This window comes from Papio anubis, unplaced genomic scaffold (genome assembly GCF_008728515.1).
Source record: "Papio anubis isolate 15944 unplaced genomic scaffold, Panubis1.0 scaffold104, whole genome shotgun sequence".
Taxonomy (NCBI): Eukaryota; Metazoa; Chordata; class Mammalia; order Primates; family Cercopithecidae; genus Papio; species Papio anubis.
Genome location: NW_022159525.1, coordinates 186,212 through 207,396, shown reverse-complemented (window position 1 = coordinate 207,396; position 21,185 = coordinate 186,212). Strand labels below are relative to the sequence as shown.

General features: G+C 43.6%; 1 protein-coding gene across 1 annotated transcript in view; it reads right to left on the bottom strand.

Annotated features, from left to right (window-relative positions):
• Positions 1 to 9,739: 9,739 nt before the first annotated feature.
• The window catches only part of LOC116272433 (hepatic triacylglycerol lipase-like), a 158,975-nt gene continuing 147,529 nt past the window's right edge, over positions 9,740 to 21,185 (bottom strand). The window contains 4 exon segments of the mRNA XM_031661188.1: positions 9,740 to 9,898; positions 14,828 to 15,046; positions 17,578 to 17,614; positions 17,617 to 17,691. Coding sequence (XP_031517048.1) covers positions 9,787 to 9,898; positions 14,828 to 15,046; positions 17,578 to 17,614; positions 17,617 to 17,691 — 443 coding nt within the window. The 3' untranslated portion in view covers positions 9,740 to 9,786.

The window sequence follows — 21,185 nt, the reverse complement described above, 5'->3', positions numbered from 1 at the left end:
ACATACAATGTCTCTCTGGATGAGAAGATCTCACATAGTAAAAATGTTGGCTCTCTTTGTACTAATTTCTATATTTCACGTGCCTCCCAATTAGTATATTTACAGAGATTTTAGGGAAATTACTGTAAAGTCCATATGAAAGACTAGATGCTTGAAATCAATTAAGTGTGATTAGAATAGAAATAAAGAGAAACAGAAATAAAGAGATCAATGTGGCAAAATAGAGAATTAAGAAATAGTTCACATGTACTTTAAATTTATGATACAAGTGGGATCTCAATTCAGCATGAAAAAGTTTAATAAATAAAGTTGGCTCCACTTGTATCCACATAGAAGAAAATTAAGTTGTCATTCCATCTCACACTATATACAAAAATAAATTTCAGATGGATTAAGGCTTTTAAGGGACAAAACCAAAAATCTCAGACGAAAATATTTATTTTCAACAATTTGCATTTCAACGGTGACTTTAAGTCAGAAATTCCATACAATAGAAATGTTAGATTTGTTTTGACCTCAAAGAAATTACTGTACAGCAAAGAATACTATAACTAAAATCAAGGCTGGGTGTGGTGGCTCATGCCTGTAATCCCAGCACTTTGGGTGGCCTAGGTGGGCGGATCACTTAAGGACAGGAATTTGAGACCAGCCTGAGCAACATGGTGAAACCCCGTCTCTACCAAAAATACAAACATTAGCCATAAGTGGTGGCGCATGCCTGTAATCCCAGCTACTCGGAAGGCTGAGGCAGGAGAATCACCCTGAACCCGGGAGGTAGGTTTCAGTGAGCTGAGATCATGCCATTGCACTCCAGCCTGGGAGATGGAGCAAGACTCTGTTTCAATAAAATAATAAAATAAAATAAAATAACCCATAGCTAAAATCAATAGAGGAATTAACTTAGAAAGTTATTTGCAAAGAAGCTGAAAGATAAAAGGTTACTATATGTCATAAAATATGTAGTTCTTACAAGCTGGCAAGAAACAGAAGCATTCTAAAAGAAAGTGGGATTTGAACAATTAATTCACAGTAAAGCAAATTCAGTAAACCTATGGAAAGATTCTCAAACTCAGCAGTAGGCAGGGAAATGTAAAGTCACAATGAAGTCACCACTTGCACCCATCAGACTAGCAAAAACTAAAATGAAAAATAAATATTTCTGCCTTGGAAAGAGGTAGGGAGTGGGGAATAGGTGTTCATACACTGCTGGTGGAACCGCAAATTGTGATAATGTTTTAGGAAAGCAATATGGCAACATCCATTCAATTTAAAAATATATATCATTTGGCTTAAAAAATTCTACCACTATCCCAGCCCTTTGGGAGGCCGAGGCAGGCGGATCACCTGAGGTCAGGAGTTCGAGACCAGCCTGACTAACATGGTGAAACCCCGTCTCTACTAAAAATACAAAAAAAAATTAGCCAAGTGCGGTGGTGGCGCCTGTAGTCCCAGCTATTCGGGAGGCTAAGGCAGGAGAATTGCTTGAACCCAGAAGGTGGAGGTTGTAGTGAGCAGAGATCATGCCTCTGCACGGCAGCCTGGACAACAAGAGCAAGACTCCGTCTCAAAAAAAAAAATTTTTATACTACTAGAAATATTTCCCACAAATGGGTATATAAGAACGCGTGTATAAGGATGTTAAATGAAGCATTTTCCAAAAAGGCAAAAAGCTGGAGAAAAGTAAAGGCACATCAGTATGAGACTGACAATAAATTAAAGTTATCTCCACAATGGGGAATATTATGCAATCATCAAAAATAGTGAGGCTGGGCACTGTGGCTCACACCTGTAACCCAAGCATTTTGTTTGAGGTCAGGAGTCTGAGGTTGCAGGGAGCTGTGATAGGGCCCCTGAACTCCAGTCTGGACAACAGAGTGGAGTTCTAAAAAATTAAGAAAAAATTAAAAAATAGTAAGATCCATATCAATTGACCCAGAAATATTTCAGGTCATATTGTTGAGTAAGGAAATCAATTTGCTGAAAAGAACGTTTGTGAAACACTAACAAGTCCCTTCTCTTTGGGAATGTGTGTGTATGTTAGTGTATGTAACTATAGAAACATTTCAGAGTTACACTCCTAGTTATGAACATGGGTCGGGGACAGGGCATTGACCCAAGTAAAAAGAGTAGGAAAAAGATTGCACTAACCCCTCCAGCATGTGTAATTCTATTTATCTAAAAACATTGTATTATAGCACACAGAATTAGAAAAAAGATCCGTATCTTTTGACATGTAGGGATACTAATAAGTCACTAAGAAAAAAAAAAAAAAAGCAAAACCAGAAACAAAAACCAAGTTGAGCAAGTTGCAGAGTATTGTGTATGTGTATATATATACACATACACATACATACATACTATGGTTCCATTTTGGTGAAAACAACAAGCAAACAAAAGCCTTGAGTGTGGATAAATGCTTGTATATGTTTGAAAGAATAACGTTGTCAGGCTGTTACCAATCTTCACTTCGGGTCGCTGGGGTGGGGAAGAAGGTGGGTGCAGGGAGATGGATGACCGGTTTTCTCTTTATATACCTTTGCATTGTGGCACATGCTGCTTTTATACTCTTATCAAATATCTTTAAAATGAGAAACATAAAATAACCACATAGCAAAACCTAAAAATACATTACAGCTTTTGCCGTCAAGGGGCTCACCGTCTCCTGCAGACCGTCTTCAGATAGCTGACCTGTTTGATTTGCTCTCTATGGCTTCCAGGGAAGAAAGCGAGGGAAGAAAGCGAGGGGAGAAGTTACGGCAAGGTAGGGGAAGCTCCTTCCCTGGTGGTGCTGGACCACGCCTGCGATATGCTTTTGAGAGGAAGGTGTTGGCCTCCATCAGTGTTGCCCCACTTTTCTGAAGAGATGAATTAGCCCAGGTACTTGTTGAAAAGAACAATCTTTAGGAACTGTCCTTGACTTGCTGAATTCAAATCTCCAGGGGAGGAGTCTGGGAAGCTTTATTTTTTAGTGCCCAGGTGATTCATATCATCAGGGAAAGTTGGGAAACACCGGTCTACATTGACGCTGCTCAGCGTGGCCGGGGGACCAGCTGCAAGGGCATCGCCTGAGAGTTTGTTAGGAATGCCTGCTCTCAGGCTCTGCCCCAGACCTACGGTGTCAGAAATGCCAATGAAGAAGGTGCCTGTGCACAGAATGAGTTGAGAGGTATGTTGTAGATGACCCTTATGGTTATTCTCTAATTCTATCTTATTTGGTAGGAAGATAGCTCCAAGACCCTAGAAAATTCTTTTTGTGATACACCTGTTTCAAAAGTAAAAATGTAATCAAGGAATACAAAGGGATTTTGATGAACTGACTGAGGCAGAAACTGAGTTAACATAAGTGGAGGCCAGCAGAGCCAAGAGATGAGGGAGGGACGGAGTCAACCCCTACGCCAACTTGGCTTTGTTTCTAAGCTGAATGAGGAAGCAGAGAACTCTATCTTGGACAGGTATGGTAGTCGAAGCTTCTGATTTAATCAAGAGACAAAAAATACAGATAAGAAGAGATAACTGTCACTTATTAACTCAACAAGCATTTACGGGATGCCAACTCTCTGCCAGGTGATGGGCTGTGCACTGGGAATAATGCGGTGAACAAGAACCTCTCCCTGACTTCACCAAGCTTCAAGGCCAGTAGGGGAGAAAGGCCGTAAAGAAACCGTTTCACAGGTCAGGCCTAGGGCTAGAGAAAAGGTAGTGAAGCACTTGCCTTGGGTGCAAAAATGTAAGGGGACTCCAAAAACTCAGTTATGAACATAATTTTTAATGCAAAATTTTTTAAAATGGAAATGAATGCAAAAATCTATGATACATAAAACATAAACATTTTGCTGTCATGGTGGTTCACATCTGTAATCCCAGTGACTTGGGAAGCTGAGGCAGGAAGATTGCTTGTGTCCAGGAGGTCGAGGCTGCAGTGAGCTCTGATTGGGCCACTGCACTCCAGCCTGGGTGACAGAGCAGATCAGGCTGGGTGCAGTGGCTCACTCCTGTAATCCCAGCACTTTGGGAAGCTAAGGAGGGTGGATTGCTTGAACCCAGGAGTTCAAGACTAGCCTGGGCAACCCTTGTCTTTACAGAAAATACAAAAATTTTCTGGGTGTGGTGGCATGCACCTGTAGTCCTAGCTACTTGGGAGGCTAAGGTGGGAGGATCCCTTGAGCTCAGGAGGTTGAGGCTGCAGTGAGCTGTGATCATGTTACTGCACTCCAGTCTGGGTAGCAGAGTGAGACCCTATCTCAAAAATAAATACATAAATAAAGACGGGTTCACTATTACTGATTTTTCCTTTTGCCTCAGGCTCCAATATGGCTCTGCATGGCATGGCCACAAATCATTTCACAAGGAGAATAAAAAAAACATTGACTATGGATGGCAGGGGGAGCTGCTTGAAGCTTGGATAGGATGAGATAATTGTTAAATGATCCCTGAAGCAGTAACACCTAACTTGGAGCTGCAAGTGTGCAACGCAGGAGAAGTTGGAGTGTAAGCAACAGAATGGGGCTAGGAGAGAGCTTTGTGCTTTTGAAGGAACCAAGGTGGCCAGTGTTGTCTAGACCTGTGGTTCTCAAACTTAGTGCCTATTAGAATCACCTGGGGAGCATTCAACAGCCTCAGTCTCTGGGCCCTGCCCCAGTCCAATTAAGTCAAAAATCCCTAGGTGTGGGGCTGAGGCACGGCTAGTTTTTAAAGCTCCTCAGGCATTTCTAAAGTGCACGCTAAGCCTGGGCAACATAGTGAGACCCCTGTCTCTACAATACATTTAGAAATTAGACGGATGTGGCAGTGTGCACCTGTAGTCCCAGCTACTCGGGAGGATGAGGTGGGAGAGTTGTTTGAGCCACAGGAGGTCAAGGCTGCAATGACTGTGATTGCACCACTACATTCCAGCCTGGGTGACAGAGTGAGACTTTGTCTCCAATAAATATATAAATAAATAAAAATAAAAAATAAAGTGCAGGCTGGGTGGAGTCTCTGTGGGTGGAGCTGGACAATGGCCTAGTGAGTGACAGAGAGAGAATAATGGGAGGCAAGACTGGGGAGAAAACTAGGGGCTTCATTGGGGGCCTTGAAGGCCAGGGTAATTATTTTGGATTTTTTCCAAAAAATGTGGGACGTCATTGGGAAGGTTTTATGCAGGAAAATGATATAACTTTTTTTTTTTTTTTTTTTAAGGTCACTCTGGTCGCTGTGCGGGAAGGGATTGAGAGGGAGGAGGGGGTCTGGGGGATGAGTTGGGAAGTTGTTGCAAACGTCTGGGTAAGTGATAGTTCGGCTTGGGCTGGGTTGATGGCAGTAGAGGTGGGGGGATATTGACACGCTTAAGAAATAAGAGTAGAATTCGTGGGATATGGTGATTGTTGGATTGTGAGGGGCCAAAGGGAAGGACACATAATAGATGACTGCCCAGAGTCCAGCACCAGCAACTGGGTGAGGTAATGACATTCAAGGAGATAGACAACAGAGAGAACGGGGATGAGCAGGTTCCAGGGGCAAGAAACATGCATTCATTTTTGGACGCAGGGAGAGATGACGCAGGGGGAGCTGTTGAATGGACAATTGCATAATATATCGAAATATGGGTCTGGAGAGAAGGCCCAGGCTGGAGTTCTACAGTGAGAACGGTTGGCCTTTGTGGTTGGTCAGAAATAAAGCCATAGGAGTGGGTGAGATTGCCTATAAAGAGAGAACCATGCCAGCAGAGAAAGAGGCCTGGGATCCCCTGGAATGGCTGAGTGGAGGACAGGGAGCAGCGTGGAGGCTGGGAGGAGGCTGGGAGGTTCGAGGGGAATCAGCGGGGCACAAATAACTAAGGGCCAAGTGGATGGTGGAGAGCATCGCTTATGTGACTGCCAGGCACTCAGAAGAGAGAAAGATCTCCGTGGTCTGGCTGGTCTAGGAGGCAACTGGTGAAAATAACTGGGCCTGAGTAGATAAATAGGACTAAGTTAGGCAGAGCAATTGCAGAGGAGAAAAGAAAAGGAGGAAGGGATAAGAGAAGGGAAGGCATGAGATGTGTTGGGAGCCATTAATCATGTGCAGATCATTGGGATTCAAGTAGAAGTATGTATTATAAGAAAAGTTCAGCCAGAAAATGATCCCTTTTGGGATTGATTTTCTTCAGTCTTCGTCTTGCTTGTCTATTTCCCATCCCTCTGACTTTCCTCTAGTCCAGCCTCTTTGGGAGTGCAAGCACAGCACTGAGCAGCTTTACCCCTTGCTCTGCCGCCCCACAGATATGTACTGCAATCCAAGCTTTTGTGGTATTTGCTGCCGACATGACTCAAGGTGAACATTGAGGACAGGGAGCTTTGTGATGCAGCGGAGTGCGTTCGTTTTAATGTTGAATGGAATGCTTGTTTCCTTCTCTCTGACTTGCTCACCTCGAAGAGCCCAGCTGCAGTGTAATCGACATTCCATTTCTTTCCCAGTGCTCTCTTACAAGCAGAAGCACAAATTAGCTTTTGCCTAAAAGGCAAGATGCTAGTGTTATCTTTCCTGAGTGGGCTCATAAATGCAGATTCTATGGAGAGAGGTGTGTATAATCAGTTCACGAGCCAGCATTTTGCATGTGCAACGAACAGATGTGGCTGCATTATTCAGTTTCCCAATTTGACTTCCCTACTCGAATATACTTAAGAAAATGTGATGTCGATGAACACATCCCTCCAAGTGAAAATAATCCACCGACAACAGAATTGGCAACCAGATTTGGACACGCCAAGAGGAGTTTCAAATGTTCCAGTTACCCACTTGTCACGTTGGATGCTTGTTGAATTCTCTGCCCAAAATGTTACCATGTATTGTGGCACTTCAGTTTTCTTACTAAAGATGAAATAATTTCTAATTATATTGCTTGTGAAACTATATTACTTTTGAAACATATCACACTATAGTAGAAACATGTTTGTTTAACTCTGCCCTTTATTTTCCCTGTTTTTATTTTCACATTGTGAAAGGTGGCATTCATACTAAAAAGTGCATGAAATGTAGATATATAGAACGGTTAAATCAGTGAACGTGTGAGTGCCCACCACGGGCTGGAGTAACGAAGTCAGGACTGTTGCTGAGACCATCCTGGAACTCACAGGGTGAAACCCTGTCCTCTTTCCTGGGATATATCACAGCACTTGCTTTTGTGATAACGATTTTATTGTTTTGTTTCCTTTTGGGTTTTTTTTTGGTTTTACTTTTTTTTTTTTTTACGGAGTCTCACTGTATTGCCCAGGCTGGAGTGCAGTGTCGTGATCTCAGATCACTGCAACCTCCGCCTCCCAGGTTCAAGGGATTCTCATGCCTCAGCTTCCCAAGTAACTGGGATTACAGGTGTGCACCACCACGCCCAGCTAATTTTTGTATTTTTAGTAGAGACAGCGTTTCACCATGTTGGCCAGGCTGGTCTCGAACTCCTGACCTCAAGTGATCTGCCTGCCTCAGCCTCCCAAAGTGCTGGGATTACAGGTGCTTATCCATCCCTAGCAATATAGGTGGGTTTTGTTTGTATCATACTATACCATGTTTTGTGTCTTTGTGCAAATGCAAAATGCATGAGTGCTTCCTTAAATGTTGCTCCCTAGATGCCTCGCTGCCTCACGCTGGCCCCCGCCCTGTTCTTTTGTGTGTGTAGCTTTGGCTCATCTTTCTTACGGCAACAGTCCATTAGCAAGACTATACCCCAGTTCATTTCTGCATTGTACTGGCAGACATTTGGGCTGTTTCTGGCTGTGATGATTTCAAGGCTCACATACATGTCTTCTGGAATACATATGCATGGACTCTGTCGCATATATAGCAAAGAGTGTTTCCCTGTTGTTTTTCAAAAGTGATATTTTAAATTCCTTCTGGATCATTAATGATAAAACCTGGCAATCCAATGCAAGCATTTTATTGTAAACCTTAGTCTTTTAGATATAATGGGAAATGTTGTTCATTTTAGTATCTATCCATTTTACACACACACTCACACACATTCCCTAAAAGTGGGGTCAAATACTTTTGCAGGTAAGATTAGCATTCAGGACAGAATGCTTCATTTGGAAACACTGACCAGCTGTTCTTCCTATCCCACCACCCCATACGTTTTAGATTTCTGGGTCTTTCAAAGGGAAATAAAAGTGAATCATGCAAGATAATTTTAAATTGATTAGTCAGAGGTAGACATCTTTCCAGGATTTTTGTTTTCATGAGCCCCAGTTTACCCTGCTTTGGTGAAGAGAATATGAATTATGGGCTGTATATAGCTGAGCCTAAGTGCATGTTAGGTTAGGTTGTTTAATGTGCGTAACATGTTCCTCCTCTCTGAATTATGTAAAACACATGTCTAACTGATTACCATATTTAGTGTCCATTGTCACCATGTGCTTTGTGATGGAATTTGCTGGTCAAACATTATTATTTCACTTATTGGACAGTTTGAAATTTGACATCTAACTCTCTCAGTCAGTTCCGGCTTCTATAGCAAATTGCCATAGACTGGATAGCTTAAACAAGAAACCTTTATTTCTCACAGTTCTGGAAGCTGAGAAGTCCAAGATAAAGGTGGCAGCAGATCTGGTAGTCCACTTCCAGGTGAGAGTCTACTGCCTGGCTTGCATAATTGCCTTCTCATATCTGCATATGGCAGAGAGTTCTGATCCTTTATCCCCTATAAGGGCACTAATCCACTTATGAGGGCTCCACCCTCATGACCTAATCACCTCCCAAAGGCCCCACCTCCAAACACCATCACATTGGGGATTAGATTTCAGCATATGAATTTTGGGGTGACTGAAACATTCAGTCCATAGCAAATTCTTTGAGACATTCTGGGTTTTTAAAATTAGCTTTTGTTGCAAGCATTAGTAAGATACAATAATTATATTTATTTAATTTGTAATTTCATAATTAAAATGACCAACTGTCCAGCTTTCACTGTTATCACTAGTAGTTTTAGTACAATTCTTTTTTTTTTTTTTTTGAGATGGAGTCTGGCTCTGTCGCCCAGGCTGGAGTGCAGTGGCACCATCTTGACTCACTGCAAGCTCCGCCTCCCGGGTTCATGCCATTCTCCTGCCTCAGCCTTCCAAGTAGCTGGAACTACAGGCACTTGCCAACATGCCCGGCTAATTTTTTTGTATTTTTAGTAGAGACAGGGTTTCACCGTGGTCTCGATCTCCTGACCTCATGATCCACTCGCCTTGGCCTCCCAAAGTGCTGGGATTACAGGCGTGAGCCACTGCGCCCAGCATTTTAGTAGAATTCTACTTGTAAGTGTTTGGTTCTGTGCAATCATTATATGATTTGTATAACTATTAGAATAATTTGAATTTTTTCTTCTTCTATGAACTGTATTGTCTTAAAGGGTATGCATTTTGGTATACACAACTAGTGGTGATTAATTAGAATTTTGCTTTATTGAAGCACTAGTTACCTAATAAAAAGTATCTTTCTAGCATGGTTCAAAAACTGGTCAGAATAAACTAGCAAGGACATGAGGGAAACTTGACTTAATTATAAAAGACATTGTAAATTAGAACAACAGATCTAAACTGGCTCTTGCATTTGTACTTATTTGCATATATTAACATTTAACCAGAGATAAAATTGGGTTGTACTAATACTGGAAAATAGTTACATCATTTTGAAAAGCTCAGTTTACGAGAGTGAAACATTACCCCCCTTAAATCTAAATTTTATTCAAGCTTTATGTGAGATTCTTTATGTAATTTTGGCTTCTAAATAAGGCAACCATTCCAGATAAGGAGTAAGATTCATTTATTCTTTCCATTGGGTCTTCAATAAATCTCATCTGATCTTTCGCTTTGATGTTTTAGACTTTATTTCACATTTCACGAAGATTTTTTCCTGGGTTGGGCGAAGTTGTAGATCATCTGTGTTTTCTGAACAAAATGTCATTCTGAATAGAAAACAGAAAGCAAACACAGCATTAAGTTTGAGGTGGAGCTTATTGAAGTGTTTCATCCTTTATCAAATTCCACTCAATTTGTGTAAGGCATGTGATGTCTTTTTAAAAATGAGATTCTTATGTTTGCAAATATTTTTGTAACTTCAGAGAAAAACAAAACCCAAGTCAGTGACAGCAATCAGAGTAAGACTTCCTGGGCTTCTACACTGGGGTGATTTCAGTTCTGTAAGAAGAAAAGTCCTGGGGCAGCCCTTCTTTGTTCTCCCGTATGACAGCTCACCTAAGATTTGAGGGTGACTATTGTTTCCTTGACCATATTTGCCTTGACTTCAGGGCAAACATTTCTAGTTCCTCAACCCTTCCTCCTAAGGCAGGCTTACCTCCCCAGCCTTCCCTCTGTGGGCAAGCTCCAGTTTGTCAATGCTGTTCTTAAAGGTCCATGGTATGAGGTCACTGTCATCGGTTTCTGCCTGGCTCAGCCCTGTAAGCCCTGCCCGTTCCTCTTATTGGAGCTGACATTGTCCACTAAAGAGGACACCACCATGTGTTTTGGAAACAACAACTAGACTGCTTCGGCCATTGGCCTGGTCCGAGATACCATTTTGTGTTACTAATTCCAATTGCATCTGTTAAATATATATCTATAGGTATATCTGTAGAAAAATTCTAGTTTATTATTTCTTTTTTCTTTGAATTGCATCTAAGGTCAAGTTTTTACTAAACTGAACTTTTAAAATTTAAAAATACTATGAATAATTTGTGATTGCATTCTTGAAAATTCAAATGGTAAAGGAATAAATGAAGCCAAATAGTAAAGAACCTCTTCGCCATCGGCCTTCACTAACATCACTCCCCTCTCTACATTTATGGTTTGGTTTATGCATTTCCAGACTTGTTCCTATGCATTTACACATATACTGAGTGGGATCATATTGTATATGTTTTCCTGCAATTTTTCCTTGGTACCAGAAAATGGCACTCAGAAACCTGCTCATATTAGTATGTAGAAATCTATTTCACTATTTTTCCTCTGTTGCATGACATTCCATTTTAAGGATGTACCACAATGCATTTTCCTACTGTTAGACATTAAGATTTTCTCAAGAATTTACTGTTTACTTATTATGTATACTATTTATTTAATAGTACTGCAACAGACATTCTGTACATATGTATTCATATATAGGCTTTGTGCATATTTTGATTATGTGCACAAATACTCCAGAAAGACCATAAGATACCTAGAAATAAAATTCTGGCTCAAAGTAGTATGCATATTTAAAATTGTGACAATGTACACTTCGTGAGACCAAGGACTCTGTCTGTTCACTATTTTTTTTTTTTTTTTTGTGACGGAGTCTTGCTCTGTCACCAGGCTGGAGTGCAGTGGCGTGATCTCAGCTCACCGCAGTCTCCACTTCCCGGGTTCCAGCGATTCCTCTGCCTCAGCCTTCCAAGTAGCTGGGATTATAGGCATGCGCCACCACGCCCGGCTAATTTTTTGTATTTTAGTAGATGGGGTTTCACCATGTTGGCCAAGATGGTCTCGATCTCCTGACCTCGTGATCCATCTGCCTTGGGCTCCCAAAGGGCTGGAATTACAGGCGTGAGCCACCGCGCCCGGCCTGTCTGTTCACTATTATACATCTGGTGTCCACAACAGTGTCTGGCATAAGGTAGGTACTCACTAAACGTTAGTTGTTGAATGAAATTCCCCTACAAAATGCCTGTAATTTACACTCTCACTAATAGTGTATGAGAATGCCCGTTTCTCCACATCTTTACTAACTCTGGATGTTGTCTATTTTTGAATTCCTGCCAAACTAATGAGTAACCAGTGATAATTTCATTGATTTTTATTTTGCATTTATGTGAGTACTGTGGAAATTGAATGTCTTCTCATTAGTTTTAGCCAGTTATTATACTTGGTCTTGCTGTACAGCCAATAGTCTCTTCTTCCTCTTCACCATCTCCACAACTCTACTCATCCCTGGCTTTGTGCCTTTGGGGGAAGAAAACCCCCTTCCACTGAATTTCTTCCATGGAGGCACAGAGCAAGTTACCTAACCCACTCCTTTTCCCCCTTGCACTTAGCAGCGATATTAAGAGTGTAGAGTCTCATCTTTCCAGCCCGATTCTGGGATTTGGGTCTGCAAAAGGCACTAAAAAATTGGTAGTTGTTATTAGTGTCATGAAATGTATATTATGATTCTCATTTATCACTAAACAACTGAGTCTTGAAGAGTGAAGTTATTGCTTGAGGCTACACACATTGTGAGCAGTGAAGTTAAAATGTGAGTTTAGGACTGGCTGACACTGGAGTCCATCTGATCCTGCCAGCCATATTGCTTTGCCAGCTGCCTGTCTCCCTGGGAACACCTCTTGGCCTCCTCAAAGCGTGCTGCAGCACAGCCCCAAGTGCACCGGTGTGAACTTTCTTCTTACGCTTCCTGGGTTGTGTAATGCTGGACTCTCACTATTCAAAGTGTGGTCCGTGGACCCGCAGCAACAGCATCGCCTGGTCGCTTGTTAGAAATGCAGAACATCACGCTCACCCCAGACTCACTAAAGCAGAACCTGCATTTTAACAGGATTCCCAGATGCTTTGTGCGCTCGTGAAAGTTGGAGAAGCCCTAGGGTGGACCACACCGTTAGTAAAATTAATTCATCTTATTTTCCCGGTTAGGTCCTGGAGTTTATTTCTACCAAGAGCCACAACTCAGATTTTTTTTTTTTATGTGTGTTCTCCAATAGTACCTGGTACTGTGTAGACACAGAGGAGGCACTCACTCAATATTTACAACCTAAAAAAAATTATAGCTCCCATAACTGCCATGCCCTGACGCTTTTTTAGCAGTAACTCCTACAGCCCTAAGGATGGGTTTGATACATATATATGTTAATGTCCAGCACTGCAACTCTGCTAGATTAGACTGAGAAAATTCAGATTAATGGAACCAAAACTAATGGAAGAAAGAACTGTTGGAAACAGCACACCCTCAAAAAAAGGGTAATAAATCGAACAAATCCCAGTCAAATCTGGACTGGGACAATTTTGAGCACTGTCCCCAAACTGTGTAACTTCTGTGAGCCTCAGGTTCCTAACCTGCACAGCCAATACTACCCATTTCAGGGTCACAGCGAAGATCACATGAGATGAATGCCATGGAGCACCTGGTTCAATGCCCACCATGTGTGGGAGCCCCGGAAGCGCCAGGCCCCTCCCTCTCCTCGTTTCTTCTTCCGTACCACATGGGTGTGCCCCAGTGGAGAGGGTAGTGCTGTGCTTTGGACAACCTTTCAGGTCGAGCCACATGGGATTGTCAGGGTGAGCAGCCACCAAAACGGAGGAATTACTCTCCAGGTAAGAGCACGTGGGCAGGGTCGGAGCTCAGAAGCAGCACTGCTCCAATGGGCCACAGAGTCATGTGAGAAGAGCTCAGTGCAGAAGAGGAACGAGCAGTTTAATCTTCCCAGATTGATCATGTTGGGAGATCTGTTGGCAGACGGCAGAGTATGCTCTTAGTAACTGCCAGGATTTTGCACCCTAGGGAGATAAAATCTCAGAGTGTGGTTGTGTAAGGGACTCGGGGGCAGACATCTGCCACAGGCCGGCTCCTGGAACTGAAACCCAGGGGGTGAGGGAAGAGGGTAGTTCAGAGGTTGGAAGCCTGCCGTTTTCCGCCTCTATGAAGACAAGCCAAAGAGAAACATGGCCTTTGCGACAAGGAAGGTGGGAGAGGAGAGACCGTGTCCTGAATAGAGAAGGGCGGAGAGAGGAGAGGGCCCAGGGACGCCTGGAATTCTGCCATGGAGAACCACGGATGACAGAAAAGCACAGTCGCTATGGCAGGGTGTGCTGGTGGGCAGCCCTTTGCTCTGCTGTGAGGACTTCAGGAGCGCTGGAGGGTCCTTCCTTTTCTTTCTTTCTTTTTTTTTTTTTGAGATGGAGTCTCTCTCTGTGCAGTGCTGCGATCTCGGCTCACTGCAACCTCCACCTCCTGGGTTCAACCAATTCTCCTGCCTCAGTCCCCTGAGTAGCTGGGACTACCAGCGTGTGCCACCACGCCCAGCTAATTTTTGCATTTTTATAGAGACAGGGTTTCACCATGTTGGCCAGGCTGGTCTTGAACTCCTGACCTCAGGTGATCCACCCACCTAGGCCTCCCAAAGTGCTGGGATTACAGGTGTGAGCCACCACGCCCAGCCCCGTCCTTCCTTTTCTTTGCTCCCCACCCCAACTCCTCCATATCCCTGGAGACTTTGGGGCCACGGGAGATGTTAAATCAAACACAGCAGCATTTCTTAAGGGTGACCCATTGTTCCACATTGGAATTTCTTAGGGCTGTTATTCAACAACAGGCATCCTAGACCCCTTCCCAAGCCCACCACGAATCTGCAGGTAGGTCCAGGAATTCTGCAAGTGTGTTTGGCTTCCCAGTGATTCTTTGGCATCTGACATTTGAAAGATACCACCACAGAGAGGGAGATACATTTAGATTTTTGAGATTGTGAGCTGTTAAAAGCGTTTCTTTCGGCAAACAACAAAAAAGAGATGTTGCATCTAGCACAGCACCTTGGAGCGGCAGCGCTGACATCACCTGGTGATTCACCTGCCCTGAAGCTTGAGAAGCCTCAGGCTAGTGTGACGGTTCTCAGGCTCCAGGGGCAGGCAGCGTTAGCCACGGGCAGTGGGGAGACGCTGGTGTGGGATTCAAAGACCTGGGTGCGAATCCTTGTCCTGGCACCTAGGGCTGTGTAAAGTTGGGATAGTCACTTCACCTTTCTGACCTTCTATACTCCATCACTAGGACCTAATAATACTCACTGCACATGATGAATGTGAGTATTAAATTGTGAAACTGCCTGGCACAGGTGGGTGCTTCATAGACGTTAGCAGGAGATTGAATCAGCGGTCACCTTTGCTGGGTTTCTCCTGCTTTGACTCTGATCGTCTTCAGAACGAGGCCTGGGTGACGGGGCCCTGTGCTCCATGGGATGATGGTCTGGACCGTGTTCCAGACATTGGCCCACACTGCACTGCTTTCCCACTTGAACTTGATCATGATCAGCTCACCGATATCCACATCCAGTGTGATAAGAAAGGAATATGTTTTATTACTAGCAATTCCTTTGCCCCTTGAACACACAAAGAAAATCAGACACAATCAGTTTAGTTGTAACAGCAAAGTGACAGTCACACACATTCAGGATGTGTTATGTTTCCCTGAATGACTTGGGATTTTTGCTGCATTTCCCAAGCTAGCGTTCAACAGACTATTGATAGAGCTAGCAGTAGGTGTGCCAGGATAAAAAAGAGATTTCCAGATAATAAAATTGGGAAAACTATACTATTTTCTGTGTTAACACATCAAAAGGGCTCTGAGAAGTCCCGCTATAACAAACCTAGTTAACTTTCTCTAGCTTAGCTTTTAGGAAGAAGCTGCCTTGGAGACAGAGGGGCTTTGGCAATGGCGTCCGGACAGTTCAGCTTTCTGTAGGTTTAACATAGTATGCCTACGCCATGCACTGTCTCCCACATAATGCTCCTCCCCCCATATAAATAGAAACCTCTATTAAAACAGTGAGGCATAACAGTAGTAGAAAAACTACACATAAAAAGGATGCACCGATTTAGAGCAAGATTTAAATGCAGACTCTGAGGTATCGTTATCAGCTTTAGTCACTAATCTCCAAGACATTAAAATATCCCAGCGTTGACAGAATAGCGAGATGCCCTTTCTGCTCTTGAGAACTATCCCCTGGGAGAGATTTTTGGCTGTGCAGAGGCAGCGCTGGATTTAGGGCGAGGTAGATGGATGGAGGGGTCCCTTGTGTGGCTTGGCATAGCTCTTCCTGAGTGTGCTGTTAAGAATTGTTTAGGAATCCCCTTGCCCTGCCAGGTTGTGAGCATCCAGAGGCTAGGGTCCTCTGTATCCTTAGGTAGGTGTTGGACAGAGCACCAACAAATGCTTGCTGAATGACTGAATCAGTGTGATGATCAGAGATCCAAAGCTGGGGGCAATTTTCGGGAAGCTCAGGACCATCCCTGGAGTGGGTGAGAGGCTACTGTCACTTCCCAGGGAGAGTCCACACTGAGGGCGGAAAGGCCAGAGAGGCTGGGGAGCCTCAGAGTGAGCAGGTGGGTAACAGGGTGAAGGACAGATGGGAAGGCTGGCAGAGCAGGCTGATTGAAATTGGAAATCTGTGCCAAGTCAAAAGATACCACTTTAATTTCTGGGTTATGAACTCACTGGAAAGGCTCTTGGGACCTTCTTGGGAACGCCTGCTCTGCCCCTCACCGCTCGCCTCTGTACTGCAGGCCCTGGTGGGGCCATCTCCAGTTTCCCTGTCTGTTCAGTCCACAGTGCATAACACTGAGCAGGTGGTGGGACCTGGAGAGGCTGAGGAGGGACTTGAGGGTCTGGACTTGGGTGAATGTTCTGTCTGACCAGGATGGCTATGTGGGATGGGCTGTGTTTACTAAAGGGGTTGTTTCTGAAGCACCAAATATTTATTTATGTTCACAAAAAGAACCAAACACTGATTTGTGGACCAACAGTTTTCTGCTTTAGATAAGAGCTAGCTCAGGTAGTACCTGGCACCTACCACAGTGCCCTGCACGGTGATTGGTGCTCAAATGCTCAAGCCTGTGTAAACTAAAAATAAAACTCTAAGCCCCCCAACCATCTGAATGGACCTCTTCTCTCAGCCAAGGGCATTCCAAAGTTAACCTGAAAAACAAGTTCAAGGCCATGGTGGGAAGGGGAGGTGGGACATGCCTCATTGTACTCTCCTCCCTTTGGAATTCAGGCACAACTGACCAGCATTAACATTAAAACTCAGATTTTAAGACTGATGAAGCAGACTTTTTGTAGCAATAAGACACCAAATTCCAGCCAGAGTCTAGTATAGCATCACCTGACAGACAGTAGGCCCTGAAAGAAATTAAATGATTTTACCCTAAAATATATTTCTTTGATGTGTTTTGAAAGGGCCCTGAACAGCTGTCTCTTGGGGGGAAAATCCACATTCTGTAGAGAATTCCCTTCCTTTTCCAGGTCTTTTCACTGATCCAGGAGAGAATTAACTAAGTCTGGCACCTTTTTAAGTCTGATAAGAAACATTTACAATCAATTCTCTCTGAAGCCTGCTACCTGGAGGCTTCATCTGCATAATAAGAACCTTGGTCTCTGCAACCCCTTGTCTTAATCCAGACACTCTCTTCTATTGATTCTAGATCTTTAGATAAACTCGTTCAACCAATGCCAATCAGAAAATCTTTGAATGCGCCCGTGACCTGGAAGTTCCCCTGCACCCCCAACCCCAAACCAGTTTGAGTTGTCCCGCCTTTCTGGACCAAACCAGTGTACATCTTACAAGTACTGATTGATGTCTTGTATCTTCCTGTAACGTATAAAACCAAGCTGTAGCCTGACCACCTTGGATACAGGTCACCAGCACCTCCTGAGGCTGTGTCATGGGCATGTCTTTAACCTTGGCAAAATAAACTTCTAAATTGATTGAGACGTGTCTCAGATACTTTTTGGTTTACATCTGGAATAAAGTAGTAGTAGCTGGCCTGACTCTTGAAAATTACAGAGTCCATTTATACCCTTGCAAGAAAAATAAGCGCGTCATCACCCTAGGGGGCTACACCTCCTACTCACAGAGTGATGGCAATTTTCTGCATTTTCTCTTTTGTTCGAGTAGTGACATGGTAAAAGTTGTTTGTATTAGCATCTCAGTTTGAAGTTGATGAACTGGATCTTAGACGTGATAAACTAGAGAGGGAGAGAAAGAGAGAATGTAAAGCAGGACTTTTCAATTTAAAATCTCTTATTTCTTTTTTTTTTTTTTTGGGAGCTGGGGTCTGGCTCTGTGGCCCAGGCTGGAGTGCGGTGGCTGGATCACCGGCTCATGGCTCTACCTCCTGGGTTCATGCCATTCTCCTGCCTCAGCCTCCCGGAAATTAGCTGGGACTATGAGGCATGCGCCACCTCACTTTCGGCTAGTTTTTGTACTTTTTGAGGCGGGGGTTTCACCATGTTAGCCAGGATGGTCTCGATCTCCTGACCTCATGATCCACCCGTCTCGGCCTCCCAAAGTGCTGAGATTACAGGCTTGAGCCACTGCGCCCGGCCAAAAAATCTCTTATTTCTTAAAATTTAAACATGTAGAGAAAGTTTGGTTGAATGGGTATCAAAATGTTAGCAACATTTTTTTTTGCTCCTGAATGGTGGTTTATCTTCTTGTTTTTCCTTCTCTGTATTTCCTAAATGTCTACACAGGACTTATATTGTGTTTGTAATGTAATAATGATAAATATTCACCAACAAAATGTGGCAGGATAGGAGTATAGGATATCTGGCATTCTCATTGATTTCTAGATGCAAGTTCTGTTGTAATATTTCATGTGTTTGGCGAGGGTCTCCTTCTGTAAATCAAAGAATATGTGCCTTTTAGGCATTTGACGAGGCAAGAGGGAACACATTGCCATTTTACACTATTGCTGCTGTCTGATGGGGTGTGTCTCAGGGTGGGGCAGAGCTCCAGCTAAGAAATATATGCCCTAGTGACCAAATATTTATATTCTGGGACAGTTCCTGGAAACAAGCTCTGTGAGGTTCAATGAGTGTATTTCCTAATAGAAATAACATAACTCTAGTTCCAGAACTTGGGCCTAGAAGCTTTCCGTTTTATGAAATGTCCAGAATGTCCTCCTACTGATGGATTGGTTGGAAGAGGATAATTTATTTTATTCTTCTTTACCGAATACAGTCTACATTTAGTTATCGAAAGCAAATGGCTTACTATTAGACAGGCATTGTTAAACACATTGCATCATTAAATGTTAAATACATTTTTGCATTGTTGAATACATTGCAACATCTCATTTCCTTATCACAACCCTATGATGTAGGCATTGTTATTATCACCCCTGTTTTATAAATAAGAAAACTGGAGCTCAGATAGATGAAAGTGACTTGCTCAAGGTCAAATAGCAGCATCTATGCTCTTAGCCTCCCTCACCCTAGATGGTGTTGGCTTAGCTTGCATGGTGGCACAGCTATGGAGCTGTTTCGAAAATTATCCTACCTCATTCCAAAATGGCTGATTACTGCTTGGACTTCTTTCTCTTGTCTCCCTATTCTCCCCAGTGCATTCCCCAGGGTTGGATACAGGGTCCAGCTTCCAGACCAGGATTGGCTTTTGTTTTGTTTTGAGTTTTCTTTTTTTTTTTTTTTTTTTTTGAGACAGGGTCTCTCTCTGTCACTCAGGCTGGGGTGCAGTGCCACCTCGGCTCACTGCAGCCTTGACCTCCTGAGCTCTCTTGTCTCCATATTCTCTAAGCATCTACAGTGTTCTAGCTCCAAGATTGCAAACAGGCTTAATATGGAATGTTAATTCCATTTAATTGATAATAGCTGCCTAGAACCCTGTGTTGAGATGGATTCTCAGGCCATGTCCAGGCCTGTGGCAAGATGAGTGTCTGGCTTGGGCAAAGGATAAGGGATTTATGGAATGCTTGCTGTGTATTTTCCTTTCCTATTTAGACAGTGGTTAATCCACGAATCCTAACAGTGCCTTGCACACAGTAGGTGCTTAATAAACTTTTGTGGGATGAATGAACTGATGGTTTGCTTGGGGGTGACATATCACAATGCACATTAACATCTAACAAGATGGAAATCACCCATGAGGATTCAAGACCTGAGTTTCAAGCTTCGTCGTAGGAGAATGTTAAAAAATTAGATCATGGTAACTAGCCACTTGACCATCCATTCCTTGTACCCAGCATGTGGAAGTTCATCTCTTCATCGATCAATCTACTAACTCTTAAGTGGTACCATTTCTGCTGGAGGTTGGTAGCTATACAGCAAGCCCAGCAGAGGGTATTGCCAATGCTGTATTGCTAACACATCAGCTCCAGTGTCCTGGTATGCCAGTATTGCTAAGTTTCTAGATTACACAATCCTATCCTTGGCGTAAATTAATCTTCCCATTTGGATTTTGTGTTTAATTTGCTCATGTGAGTGGGGATATGTCTTGGGTTTACCAAAGGAGTTATCTCTGAAGCACCAAATGTTTATTTATGTTCACAACAAGAGGCAAATACTAAGAGTTGATTTGTTGGCCAAGAGCTTTCTGCTTTAGGTAAGAGCTCGCTCAGGTAGTATCTGGTACCTACTACAGTACCCTACACACCAGCGGTCCCCAGCCTTTTGGGCACCAGGGATGGGTTTCATGGAAGACGGTTTTTCCATGGACTGGTGTAGGGGCAGGGAGGATGGCTTTAGGATGAAACTGTTCCACCTCAGATCATCAGGCATTAGATTCTCATAAGGAGTGCACAACCTAGATCCCTAGCATGTGCAGTTTACAACAGGGTTTGTGCTCCTGTGAGAATCTTATGCCGCCACTGCTCTGACAGGAGGCGGAGCTCAGGTGGTAATGCGTGCTCGCCCGCCACTCACCTCTGGCTGTGAGGCCCGGATCCTAATGGCCCACAGTCTGTGGCTCAGGGGTTGAGGACCCCTGCTGTAACACAATAGATGCTCACATCCCAAGCCTGGAATAAGGTAATTTGATGCCCTCAAGACAGCAAAACAGGCTGTGGGTGAGAAGTCAGAAAAAAGCTGGCTGGGCGCGGTGCCTCACACCTGTAATCCCAGCACTTTGGGAGGCTGAAGTAGGCCGATCATGAAGTCAAGAGATTGGAACCATCCTGGCCAACTTGGTGAAACCCCATTTCTACTAAAAATACAAAAATTAGCTGGGCGTGGTGGCAGGCACCTGTAGTCACAGCTACTCGGGAGGCTGAGGTAGGAGAATTGCTTGAACCTGGGAGGTGGAGGTTGCAATGAGCCGAGATTGCACCACTGCATTCCAGCCTGGGTGACAGAGCAAGACTCTGTTTCAAAAAAAAAAAAAAAGAAAAGAACTACAGGCGCAAGTCCTGGGAAAGGTCCCTAAACTCTTGGGTGGCACCACTGGAGAGAGGGACTTAGCCCGTCACCCCAGAAGCCTCTGGAGACGTCTTACACTATTTGGGGGTTGTCAAGGAAACTCTGTAACAAGTGAACAGTCTTATAAAGTCAAACTGAGACAAAAAGGACAGTTCTTTCCAAAGACAGTTTCCAAAGAAAGAACTTTCCAAAGTAGGGGAGGGGGTAAGATGTGGAAGGACTGGCCTTGGGTTAACCTTCTTATGAGTGGTCAGGACATGTTCCAGAGAACTCAAGGAACACTCACAGTAACCGATCTTCAATTCAGT